The sequence below is a fragment of the Monodelphis domestica genome, chromosome 2 (assembly GCF_027887165.1).
Source record: "Monodelphis domestica isolate mMonDom1 chromosome 2, mMonDom1.pri, whole genome shotgun sequence".
In the NCBI taxonomy this organism is placed as follows: Eukaryota; Metazoa; Chordata; class Mammalia; order Didelphimorphia; family Didelphidae; genus Monodelphis; species Monodelphis domestica.
In genome coordinates this window covers 164,781,315-164,793,451 of record NC_077228.1, presented here as the reverse complement: position 1 = coordinate 164,793,451, position 12,137 = coordinate 164,781,315, and the positions used below count along the sequence as shown (strand labels likewise).

The following is a 12,137-nucleotide window of genomic DNA, read 5'->3' as shown; positions in this document are numbered from 1 at the left end:
ATCCCCTCCACATATGTATTAACGCTAATTCAAACAACTTAGGAACAGGACCTGTCTGGTACCAGATTTTATTAGAAAAAAACAAACAAACAAACAACTTTATTCACATTTTAGAAAAACCAATTTTGGGGTCATGGGAAAGGGCATGCCCACAGGAAGGAGGAAAGGCCAGATAAGAGAGCCAGGATTTGTAGGGCACTGATCCCCACTTGAGGCAAGTAGAAGGATTGGGGCCGTGCCTGCGGCTTTGAAGAATCTCCCAGCCTGACAGAGCAGAGGGGGAAATCCTGGTCCCCCCAAATAAAATAAATAAAAAGGGCGAAAGACAGACGTGTAGGGCAGAGAAATCCGGGTACTGATGTTGGGCTGGAGGACAGCTTGTACCTACAGAAACAAGAGAAAGAGCTGAGGAAGGACATGAGCTTGAGCTTCTTGTCCTACCTCCCTCGTTACGGGGCGCAGTCTGATACCCCAGAGGAGAACAACCTAGATGGCCCTGTGGGATCCTGAGGCAAGGACACAGTAAAGAAGAACTAAGATATCCAATGTCATCGCCTCTGCTCCGGTGGGAAGAGTCAGGAGCAGTTCTTATGTCCACTCTGGTCTAAACAAAGGAAGGGAAGAGTCCAGGGGTCCCAAGCCCTCACCATGATGGGGTGAGGATTCACCGCTTCCTCAGTCTCTTCATGAAGCAACAAGTAACAGTGCTAAGGATAGTGATGCCAGTGACCAGGGCGACGCCTGTGCCCACTAGAAGGGGCACAAACAGAGTGTCCAGGGCTGAAAGAGGAGAAAAGAAAGGGGATCTGTCAGTGGCATCTGCCCTTTCCCCCCACTTTTTATAGCTTTGGTCTTCCCCAAATCTACTCCCCCAATTCCCATCAAGCCTTCTACCCCCACCAGCCTCTGCTCCCACAGTAACCTCAATATTCAAGTCAACCATAATTAATGGTGGGGATGGGAGGGGGGTGTAAAAACTCTCATTTCTAGAAACCCTCTAAGGTTTAACAGTCTTTTCCTTCCTGTAAGGTAAAGGGGCAGGAGCTGAAGGGAGGGGAGCTGAATCCGTGGGGGTTAGAGGACAAAGGGTGCCGAGGGAGGGAGGTCACTCACGACGGGTATAGGGGTAGACGGTGATGGCCTCGGAGCGGGCACTGCCTGCCTGGTACCAGCTGTAGTCGGCATGCTGCACCCAGGCACTGGGGGCACAGTGGTAAACTCCCTCATCCTGTGGCCCCAGGTCGTGCAGTCTCAGTCGGTGGCTTCGAGGGCCCACCTGCTCCACGCTGACGGCACCCCCGCCTGGCCGGACCCCCAACTCTGCCACACCGTCCCAGGCCATGCCGCCGACCAGCTGGGGAGCGGGCTGGACCAAGCCCGAGTCCCCCGACCACTCCACCCACCAGCTATTGGCCAGCCGGAGTCCCGGGGGTCCCCCTCTCACGGAAATGTTGCAGAACAGGGAGGCCGTCTCTCCCCGGTACACGACGCCCCCTGCCAGCCATGCCATGGCTTCCAGCACCACACCTGGAGGGCACAAGAGCCTACGGTCAGGGTTGCGGGGCAAAGAAATGCGGAAAATTGAGGCGTGTGAATCTCTCCCGCTTTATCTGCCATTCTGTGTAAGCCAGAGACTCGGGCAAGGAGGGAATGGACAGAGGAGGAAGGGAAGGGGGGCATCCTCCAGATGGCGCCCTTCCCTGCCCTTCCCTTGAGGAGCCGCCTTCTTGCCCGTGTGGATTGTACCCCTCGGGTCCTGGACATGCTCTCACCTTCTTCCCTCACGTGCACGGGGAGGGGCCGAGAACGAACACTGGCAGCCTCCCGAAGCCGGGCCCCGGGGCCCCGAACGTAGGCTCGTGCCAGGCAACGGTACGTGCCTGCATCCCCGGGCCTCGCCGCCTCCAGCCGCAGACGGTAGGTAATAGGTGCCACCTTTTCCATGGAAATGTGTCGTTCCTCGTAGCCTGGGCCCAGGCTGCCTATGCCCTCTGTGTCCAGCTGGGCCACCAAGTGGCCAGGCCCAGGGGCCCCCGCAGGGGCCATCTCCCAGCCCACGGAGTAGGCAGCATGCGGCCCCGGAGGCGGGAGGGCCCCCGAGACGTTACACAGCAGCTCGAAGGGCTCGCCGGGGCCCACCCGCCGCTCCCCAGGACCCACGACCACTGCCAACTGGCTGGCTGAAACAGACAGCGGGACAGAGAAGAGAGACCAAGATGTCAGCGTGGGGGATTCTTCACCCTCACGATCATGACTCCAGTTTCTTCTCCCAAATGATATCCCCAAGACAGATTTCATCCCCATTCTCCCTCCGGGGGCCTCTAAGCGGTGGCGAGGAAAAAGGGGACAGAACAGAACCCTTCAGGCCACCCTGCCCTCATCCCTAAGCCTCGGGCCTCAGGCCTGGCCACTCTCGATTCAGGCTCCCAGCCGCAGGCCGAGGGGGCATCCGTGCCAACTTGCCTCACCCCCCCCCCCCCGGAAATGGGTTTCTAGAACCAGCCTCAGTTCATCTTGCTCCCTTTGGCCCCCGGAACTCAGCTCTGCCCACGTTAGTGCCCACCCTGGCGGCTAGGAACACTCACCCAGGGTCTGCACATCCACGTGGGCCAGCACCGCCCGCTTCTCCCCAATCTGGGCCCAGCTGCCATCAGGGTCTTGGATCCACTCCGCCGCGGTGCAGTGGTAGGTGCCAGCATCCTCTGGCTGGGCCCCCCCCAGCACGAGCCGGTACCGTTCAGCACCTTCTTTGCTCAGCCGCAGCTCCCCGGCCGTCAGTCGCTCGGCATAGGGTGCCCCGGCCTCCACTGCCAGGTCAGGCCGAAGCCCCGCCACTTCCTGGAGCGTGGCCCTTCCCACGGGTGCCTCAGGCACCGCCCGCCCAAAGGACACCGCCAGGTGCGTGTGTTCCCGCGTGCTCGTCCGAGCCACACAGCCCAGGGCCAGTTCTTGGCCCTCTGGCACGACCAGGCGTGGAGGAGAGGACGCGCCCTGGCGGCCTCGGGGCCCCGGAGGGGCAGCAGACACCTGTAACACATCTGGAAGGACTAAGAGAGAATGGCCAGAGTGAGGGCAGTGCGCATCAGGAAGAGCAGATCTTGGGTCACCGTTCTATATAAAACACACGCACACAGAGGGATGTGTGTGTGTGTGTGTGTGTGTGTTTAGGTTTGTTCTGGTTCCCCAGATGGGCAACGTTCACTCTTCTCTAACCAATGTAGGCAGAGCTCTCCAGGGTGCGGAGTAGGAAAAGCCACTTGTCTTCCCACTAGGCCTTTCTGGGGGCTCCCTGGGACTCCCCGACCAGACAAGAAAGGGAAGAGAAGATCAACGTGACTTCCTTTGGAAGGCAGTGGGGTATGGCAGCCTGGGAGACAGAGGACCCGAGCTCTAGCCTTAGCTCTGCCGGGCCCGTTTCCTCATTAATAAATAGCTGGACTCAGTCTTTAAGGTCCCTTCCGCCTCGCTGACTTTGCGATAGACAGAACGCTCCACCCTCACATGCCCCAGCAGCCCTGCCTGGTACCTCTCAGTTCCACCTTGCCACTGTAGCTGCCCAGGTATCGGGCGTCTGTAGAAGGCGTGTAGCATTCATAGACGCCGGCATCTTGGGTCTGCAGACGGGAGATCCGAAGCACCACGGCATCCCCCTGGAGCCGTTGCACCTGTAAGATGAAAAATTAATATCCACTGCTCTGAGTAGTATATTTATGTAAGATTTTATGAATAAAGTAGAGGAAAGTAAAACCATCAGGAGAGAGAAGTCTGCCCAGACCGTGAAAAGCAGGAGGAGAGAGAGAGGAAGGGAGAGGGAAAGGGAGAAGGATGGAGGGAGAGAAGGAGAGGGAGAGGGAGAAGAAGAATGGAGGGAGAAAGGGGGGGGAAGGGAGAAGCATGGAGGGAGAGAGGGAGAGGGAGAGGGAGAAGGAGAAGAATGGAGGGAGAAAGGGAGAGGGAGAAGGAGAGGAATGGAGGGAGAAAGGGAGAGGGAGAAGGAGAAGAATGGAGGGAGAAAGGGAGAGGGAAAGGGAGAAGCATGGAGGGAGAGAGGAAGAGGGAGAGGGAGAAGGAGAAGAATGGAGGGAGAAAGGGAGAGGGGAAGGGAGAAGCATGGAGGGAGAGAGGGAGAGGGAGAGGGAGAAGAAGAATGGAGGGAGAAAGGGAGAGGGAGAAGGAGAGGAATGGAGGGAGAAAGGGAGAGGGAGAAGGAGAAGAATGGAGGGAGAAAGGGAGAGGGAAAGGGAGAAGCATGGAGGGAGAGAGGAAGAGGGAGAGGGAGAAGGAGAAGAATGGAGGGAGAAAGGGAGAGGGGAAGGGAGAAGCATGGAGGGAGAGAGGGAGAGGGAGAGGGAGAAGGAGAAGAATGGAGGGAGAAAGGGAGAGGGAAAGGGAGAAGCATGGAGGGAGAGAGGGAGAGGGAGAAGAAGAATGGAGGGAGAAAGGGAGAGGGGAAGGGAGAAGCATGGAGGGAGAGAGGGAGAGGGAGAAGAAGAATGGAGGGAGAAAGGGAGAGGGGAAGGGAGAAGCATGGAGGGAGAGAGGGAGAGGGAGAAGAAGAATGGAGGGAGAAAGGGAGAGGGGAAGGGAGAAGCATGGAGGGAGAGAGGGAGAGGGAGAGGGAGAAGAAGAATGGAGGGAGAAAGGGAGAGGGGAAGGGAGAAGCATGGAGGGAGAGAGGGAGAGGGAGAAGGAGAAGAATGGAGGGAGAAAGGGAGAGGGAGAAGGAGAGGAATGGAGGGAGAAAGGGAGAAGGAGAGGAATGGAGGGAGAAAGGGAGAGGGGAAGGGAGAAGCATGGAGGGAGAGGGAGGAGAAGAATGGAGGGAGACGGGTTATACACCTTTTATCTATACAGACATAAGGATGCAACATGAGGATGAAAAAGGAAAGGGATGCTGGGAGATGTAGTTCAAGGGTACAAAATTCTAATTACACACACCTGAATATCACCTGATGCCACCCGGGGCCCAAATATGGCATAGGGGAAGCGGGCATCCCGGGTGCTGATTATACCCAGCGCTGCCTCGGGGGCCTCGGGGCGGTAAAGGAACCACTCGAAGTCCTGCTGTGAGGGGCCCTCGTAGTGGCTGACGTTGCAGGAGATGGAGATAGCTGTGCCCGCCACTCGGTACAGGGGTCCTTCAGGAACCACCACCTCCCGGGCACCACACACACCTGCAGGGAACATTGGAGACATCAGGGACAACAGGCCGGGGGTCTGAAAGTCTAGTGACCGGTGGGGGTGAGCGTGCAGCCCAGGAGCCAGAGAGCATCTGGGCCTTAATCGGGAGTGAAAGTAGTAGAACAGAAGAGACTCAGGCTGGGCATCTATTATTCCCTGCTTCATTCTTCCCAGCTCCCTCTGCTCCGATTACCCCTCTGCCTGCCCCTCTGCGGATAGCACAGTGAGGGTGGGATTCCCAAGATGAAGAAGGGCATCCCCTCTCTGCCCCTTCTGCCCCTCTGCGGATGGTACAGTGAGGGTGGGATTCCCAGGACAGGCATCCCCTCGCCTCTATCCCTTGGGCTGCCCTTCTGCCCCTCTGCGGATGGTACAGTGAGGGTGGGATTCCCAGGACAGGCATCCCCTCGCCTCTATCCCTTGGGCTGCCCCTTCTGCTCCTCTGTGGATGGCACAGTGAGGGTGGGATTCCCAGGACAGGCATCCCCTCGCCTCTATCCCTTGGGCTGCCCCTTCTGCCCCTCTGCGGATGGTACAGTGAGGGTGGGATTCCCAGGACAGGCATCCCCTCGCCTCTATCCCTCTGGCCCGCAGGGATGGGACATGAGAGAAGGTCTCGGTCAGAAGGGCCCATTGTCTCAGCTGCTCCCGTTAGGAGGGCTGCACCACCTGGGGCAATGGAACAATGGAGCCAGTGGCCCCGAGCTGGGCAGCGCCTGGACGCAGATGGAGTCATTTCTGCTCCCGAGACAATGCGCCCATCCCCAACGACTCCCCTCTCCAGCTGCGGACGGTGAGCTCACTGACTTCTCCACCTCCAGACAGATACCCCTGCAGCTGAGGTCGACCGTGCCAAAGCCTGCCCCCAGGAGAGCCATCACGCCATCTTCCCCTCCCATTGAATCTTGACATCTCTCCCCCCAGCCTCTGCCAGCCTCCCAGACTTGTCTTACAGCTGCTGTGGGTCCCTTCTGTCTCCTGGGGGCCCACACAATAGAGCCTGGCTGGCAGAGTGATTTGCATCTCATTTACATACTCATTTCATGTCAACATTCATGTCAACTCTCTCCTTTCCCCCTCCCTAACATCCTCCTAGGCTGGGCACCCCCCATATTGCCCCTCCTCACTCCCCCACCCCTCAGGACATTCCTAGTGGTGCTCTGCTTTGGATCAGCTCCCTTTCCTTATTTCTTCCTCGGTGCCTTCATTTCCAAAGCAGTCTCACTTCTCAATTGTTCTCCGGTTGTCCCTACCTCCCAGGCTCTCAAGGGGGCATCCCTAGGGTCTGGGGGAAACCCAGAGGCTGCTGAAATCTCAGAGAGAAGGCTCAGGGTCTGACTCCAGCGACCAGAAAATCCTGGGCTCTTGCTCCTTAATTATCTAGTGCTGCCATTCCTATTCACCCCATTCTACGGGGAAACTGACTGAGGAGGGGGCTGGAGAACCTCTGGTTCCTGGTTTCCCCCTGGGTCACTAACGTTCTGTAATGCTCCCAGCTCCTTCTTCCAGACCTGATCGCCTAAGGGTCAAAAGAGGAGGATGATTAGAGGAGGGGCTCAGGGTAAATAATGGCAATTAAATCCTTGCTGACGGGGTGGTTGTAGATGGAATAAGAACAATATCTCAGCCTTTACAGTTAAATCCATTTACATGCATTTTCTCATTGTACCCTTAGAACTATCCTGTGGAAAAGGTTTTGTGATTCCTATTCTGCAGGTGAAGAAACTGGGGCTTAGAGAATTTAAGGAATTTGCCCAAGACTAGTAAGTGGATAGAATATGGAGCTTCAAATCAGAAAGACTGGGGAGCAGCTGGGTGGCTCAGTGAATGGAGAGCCAGGCCCAGAAATGGGAGGTCCTAGGTTCAAATCTGGTCTCAGACACTTGCTAGCTGTGTGACCCTGGGCAAGTCACTTGACCCCCATTGCCTAGCCCTTACCACCCTTCTGCCTTGGAAGCAATACACAGTACTGATTCTAAGATGAAAGGTGAGGGTTAAAAAAAAAGAGAATTCTAAAGACCCAACTTCCTGGGTTCAAATGCAGTCTCAGTCCCTTTCTAGCTGTGTGACCCTGGGCAAGTCACTTCCCCCTGTTTGCCTCAATTTCCTCATCTACAAAATGAGCTGGAGAAGGAAACAGCAAATCATTCCAGTATCTTTGCCAAGAAAACCCCAATGGGGTCATGAATGGCCCCGACTGAAAATGACTGAACAACAAAAAGCCAGTGGTAGAATGGGACAATTAATTCTCTTTCCACTTTATACTGCTATTTCTATTACATAACAACTCAACACTTAACTAGTTCTATAAGCACAGGCAAGTCACCCTTCCTCTTTAGGACTCAATTCCCTCATTTGTATAATATAAAATTTAAGTGAGATTATTTCCGAGGTTCCTTCTCATTCTAGAATTTTATGAGTCTGTGAGTCAGAAGGGCTCAGCCTCCAGCTGGTTTCATAACCAGGAAGGCAAGAGAGACCGAACCACTCTCAGGTTACTCAATTGCTTCAGATTTGGTCTTCTGTTTATAAGTGAGGCTTTTCCCACCCCAAAAATTCTGTACTTTCATGCTGATACGCCAAGATCCCCATAGAAAGCACCTCCTCATCTCTGGAAATAAGCACGCTAAGGTTCCTGTCCCTCCTCCCACGCTCCTTCCCCCCCCCCCAAAAAAAAACCCCTTAGGACTCCTGCCTGAGCATCATACTGCCAAATGGGAGAAGCAGGCTGTGTACTAAGCAACCAGTTCCTGTGGGTCCCTACTTCCCGACGGCCCAGCCCCAGGGACAGGTGGAGAAAAAAGACACCCTCCAATGACCCACCCAGGAGTCCACTCAGTCCATCTCTCAGAGGGTAAGCTCCAGGAGTTTAGAGCTATCATGAAGCATCAGCAGAATTCTGGCCTAAAATAGAAGTCTAGGAAAATTATTGACATCCTACCAATGCTGAAATGTGTCCTAGAAGATGTGATAGAGCATTGGTTTTCCTAAGGTTAGAACAGAATTGAATCCTGCGATAGTCTTACTTCTTCCGACTCCCAGCCTCCTCCAGGAAGCCCTCTTGTGCAAGCCAAGCACACCTTAACTGGCTATGGCATCCTATCTTCCTGCTCATGTTCCCACAGCAGCCCTTCCACGGTGCTTGGCATAGGAAGGCCCAAGGCCCACATTTCCCCTCGGCACCAGTTAGCTCCCCTAACTCACCACAAGGCCAGGAGCAAGAAGCACTTAGCATCCCTCCTGGCCAGCACATTTTGAGCCCCCATAGGACTGTGCACTAAAAAAGTCCCCACAACTGCCATAGCCTAGCCCGAGAGGACGAATGGCTCAGGAAGGGAAATACCACCCATGAGAGAGCCCTGGGGGAATGTGGAAGTGGTGAGAGAGCCTGAAGAAAGTTTGGAGAAAGTAAGAGGCTTGGGATGGAGGAGGTCTGGGGCAGGAAGAAGAGAGTAGGGGCTGGAATGGAGGGCCAAGCAGAGTCGAGTCTGGAAAGCTGGGACACAAAAAGGGAGCAGAGACACGGAGCCCAGAATGGAGAAAAAAGAGCCAGAGGGGTCACTGTCCCTGAGGAAACAGTCTTTGGGTGAAGTCAAGGGGGCAATTAGGGGAAACTTCAAAGATTCTGGGCAGAGTCAGCCCCTAGGCCTCCTGCCAAGGCTGGGGCAATTAGGAGGGCGGGCACTGCCCACGCCTAGGCCAGGCACAGAATGCCTCGGTGCTTCTAGGGTCTGGCTATGCGCACCCTAGAGCATGGCATCCTAGAGCTGGCCATGGCGTTATAGCGCGGTGGGGTAGCCCCCTTCAGTAGCTCCTCACCCAGTCCTCAACCAAACAGCTGGAGAGGAGGAGCCAGGAGTTAGGAAGGAAACCCCTTTCCCTCCCACTACACCCTCTTCCTAATCGACTCAGCCGGAGGCCACGGAGGCCATATGGGCACAGTCCTGCGCGCACCCAAGCCTGGGTCTGTAAGAGCCCTGGGGGCAAGCATTGAGGGCGGGAGGCCCGGAGCAGCCCAGCCTGGGCTGAAACGACCTCCCATCCCCGCGAGGCCGAGGATGCCCAGCTCTCTGCCAAGGTTGCCCGCCCTGCTCAGGCGCCGGGAAAGGGGACGGGGCAAGGTTCAGGTGGGAGGGAATAAGTCGGACGGGCAGGACGTGAGGCAGGAAGGGCACGGGGAGATCCGCGGCAAATGTTTCTTACCGAGCATTAGCAGCAGCAGCAGCAGCAGCAGTAACAGCCGCCGCCGTGGCGTGCTGCCGGGGGCTCCCATGCTGCGCGCTGCAGAAACCGGGGAGGATCCGGGGGGCGGCTCGGACTCTGGGGGGCCAAAGGCTCTGGGGGCGCATGCCCGGCTGGAGATATTGAGGCGCACGAAGCGGGAGCCGAAGCGTTCCCTCCTTCCTCTTCCTCCCCCTTCTCCCCCCAGCTTTCTCACTCTCCCTCCCTCCCTCCCTCCCGGCTTCAGGGCCTGGCCGCCAACAGGGCTCCGCCCAGGCCCCTCCCCTGCCCCTCCTCTCCCCACCTCTTTCTCGGGGAGCGAGTGGCTGGCCCTTCTCTTTGGTCCTTCTAATTCCCAATTTCCTAGTCCTGAAATCCCACTCCTATCCTCTTTTCCTTCCGGCTTGCCCCTAGGGCCCCGCTGGTCCCCCAACTTCCGGAGAGGGGCGAACCCTTAGCTAGGGAAGAAGAGCAGCGTGTCGCTAGCGTGGGGTTGGGGCCAGCTGTTTCCTGCTGGGCCTTGGGGCCTTCCCAGCTGGCAGGAAGGACCGCGGTGGGGTGAAGGGTAGGGCCAGGGGGACCTGGGGAAAGGGAATGAGCAGACCCCGGGAGGAGTTTGAGGGCTCCCTCAAATTCTCTAGGAAGAACGAAAGGCCCCTGCTTTTGGTCTCTATTGCTGGTAGGAAAAAAAGTGGGGAAGGGGGCAGAAACTTCTGTGATGGGAATTTAGTGTAGGTCTAAGAACTGCCTCCGGGTGGGGCTGGAAGATGATGCCTCAAGGCCTGGCTGAGTGGGAGATCTATCTATCTAGGTTCCTTCATGTTTGGCACGCGTGATTCACAGAGTCCTAGGATTTAGGAACCGAAAAAATACACCATAGACGTCTTCTAATTCAACCGCTCATGGCACCGAAAAGTTCACTGTGGCTCAGAGCTGGGCAATGACTTGTTCAAGGTCACCTACTTAGCAAGGAACAGAGCTAGCACTCAAATGGAGACCCTTGCACCCCCAAGCCAGTGGTGTGGGACGCCTGGTTTTCTTCAGCACTCCACTCAAGTGCCCCCTTCCTCCGAAGTCTTTCCGAGCCCCCTAGCTTCTAGGCACCTTCTCCCGAAGCGATCTTGGATTCCTTTTGTATCTCTTCTGAATATGCTGGTGTGTACACTTTTTTTCACTTTCATTAGAATGTAATCTCCTGGAAAACAGGAACTGTTTTGCTTTGTGTGTGTGTGTGTGTGTGTGTGTGTGTGTGTGTGTGTGAGCATGTGAGCACATTAGCTGGCACCTACTGAAAGATCAATAAATGTTGATTCACTGGTTTTTCTTCTCGCTGATATTTGCTTGGCCCCTTATCGTTGTCATCGATGGGAGGTACGTAGGCAGCTGGCTCCTGCTCCAAGCACAAAGGAACTGACTGGTAGAGGGTACAGATGAGAAAGAAGGTACAGACAGTTTCTACCCCTACAAAGCTGATGCTCACATTAGAAGATGGACAGCTCTGGAAATACAGGAATCTTGCAGACCAAAGGAGGTAACTGTCTGTAAGAAGAGGTGTGTCCTAGGAACTGGGAGGAAGAAAAGCAAGGCATCTCTATCTTTAGTGATTGGAACAGAGGGCCTTTGAGGAGGAACCTGAGGCCTCAGGACAGAAAGGGAGACTTTATCTACTCCCTCCAGTCCCCCTAGCCCCTCGAGAACCCAGTGGAGGTGGAGGGAACAAAAATAGCAGAGCTCTCGTTTTTACTGACATTCTGGCATAGAATTTGAGAAACTAATGCATCAACTTTTTTTTAACTCTTACCTTCTGTCTGAGAATTGATACAAATATTAGTTGCAAGCAGAAGAGCAATAAGGACTCGGCAATGGGGGTTAAGTGACCTGCCCAGTCACACAGCTAGGGAATGTGTGAATCCAAATTTGAACCCAGGTCCTCCTGACTCCAGGCCTGGTACTCTATTCACTGAACTACCTAGCTGTCCTTTCTAGGTAAGACAAGGTCCTTAACCTTTTTTTTTTTTAATGTCATGGACTTCTTTGGTAGGCTGGTAACACCTATGGACCCATTCTGAAGTAAAGCATTTATTATGTGCTAGGCACAGTGAATAATGTTTTTAAATGTGTAAAATAAAATTCATAGGATCACAAAGGAAACCAATTATACTGAAATACAGTCAGCAGTAACAATGACCAACTGTGAAAGATTTAGCTACTCTGATTAATACAATGATTCAAGGCATTTCCATGATGAAAAATCCTATCCACCTGCAAAAAGAGACTAATGAACTCTGAGCACAGACCAAAGCATACTGTTTTGACTTTCTTTATTTTTCTTGCTTTTTTCTGCAACATACTGACTATTGAAATATTTCTGTTTTGTTGCAAGACTTCACACGGATAATGGGTATGATATTGTTTGCCTTCTCAATGAAGGGGGAGAGGCTGGGGCAAAGCAGAGAACTTGGAACTCAAAAGAAATTTTAATGTTAAAAAAGACATTCATAACCTATTTTTAAAACAAGTTCATAGACCCAAGTTATTTTGCAAAGCAATCAGCAATGGTAATGGGGGTTCCAACAACCAGGAGTTCCCTATTCCAGTAGAATCACCAATCTTGTCCCCCGCAGCCCCCTCCCTAAAAATGGAAGGTCTCCCTACCGTCTAGGTCTACGTAGGACCTATGGAAAGTCATGAACAAGAATCACAAAGGACAAGGAGACAGGGAGGGTTGTGATCCT

General features: G+C 54.5%; 1 protein-coding gene across 1 annotated transcript; it reads right to left on the bottom strand.

The window, feature by feature from the left end:
* Positions 1-52: 52 nt before the first annotated feature.
* On the bottom strand, positions 53-9,886 carry IGSF8 (immunoglobulin superfamily member 8). The gene is made up of 8 exons (XM_056816173.1): positions 9,385-9,886; positions 4,939-5,174; positions 3,527-3,665; positions 2,586-3,047; positions 1,773-2,180; positions 1,114-1,527; positions 648-780; positions 53-384 (listed from the first exon to the last, which is right to left on the bottom strand). Exons 1-7 carry the CDS (start codon positions 9,452-9,454, stop codon positions 665-667), a joined length of 1,845 nt encoding a protein of 614 aa, XP_056672151.1. The 5' UTR covers positions 9,455-9,886; the 3' UTR covers positions 53-384; positions 648-664.
* Positions 9,887-12,137: the final 2,251 nt, after the last annotated feature.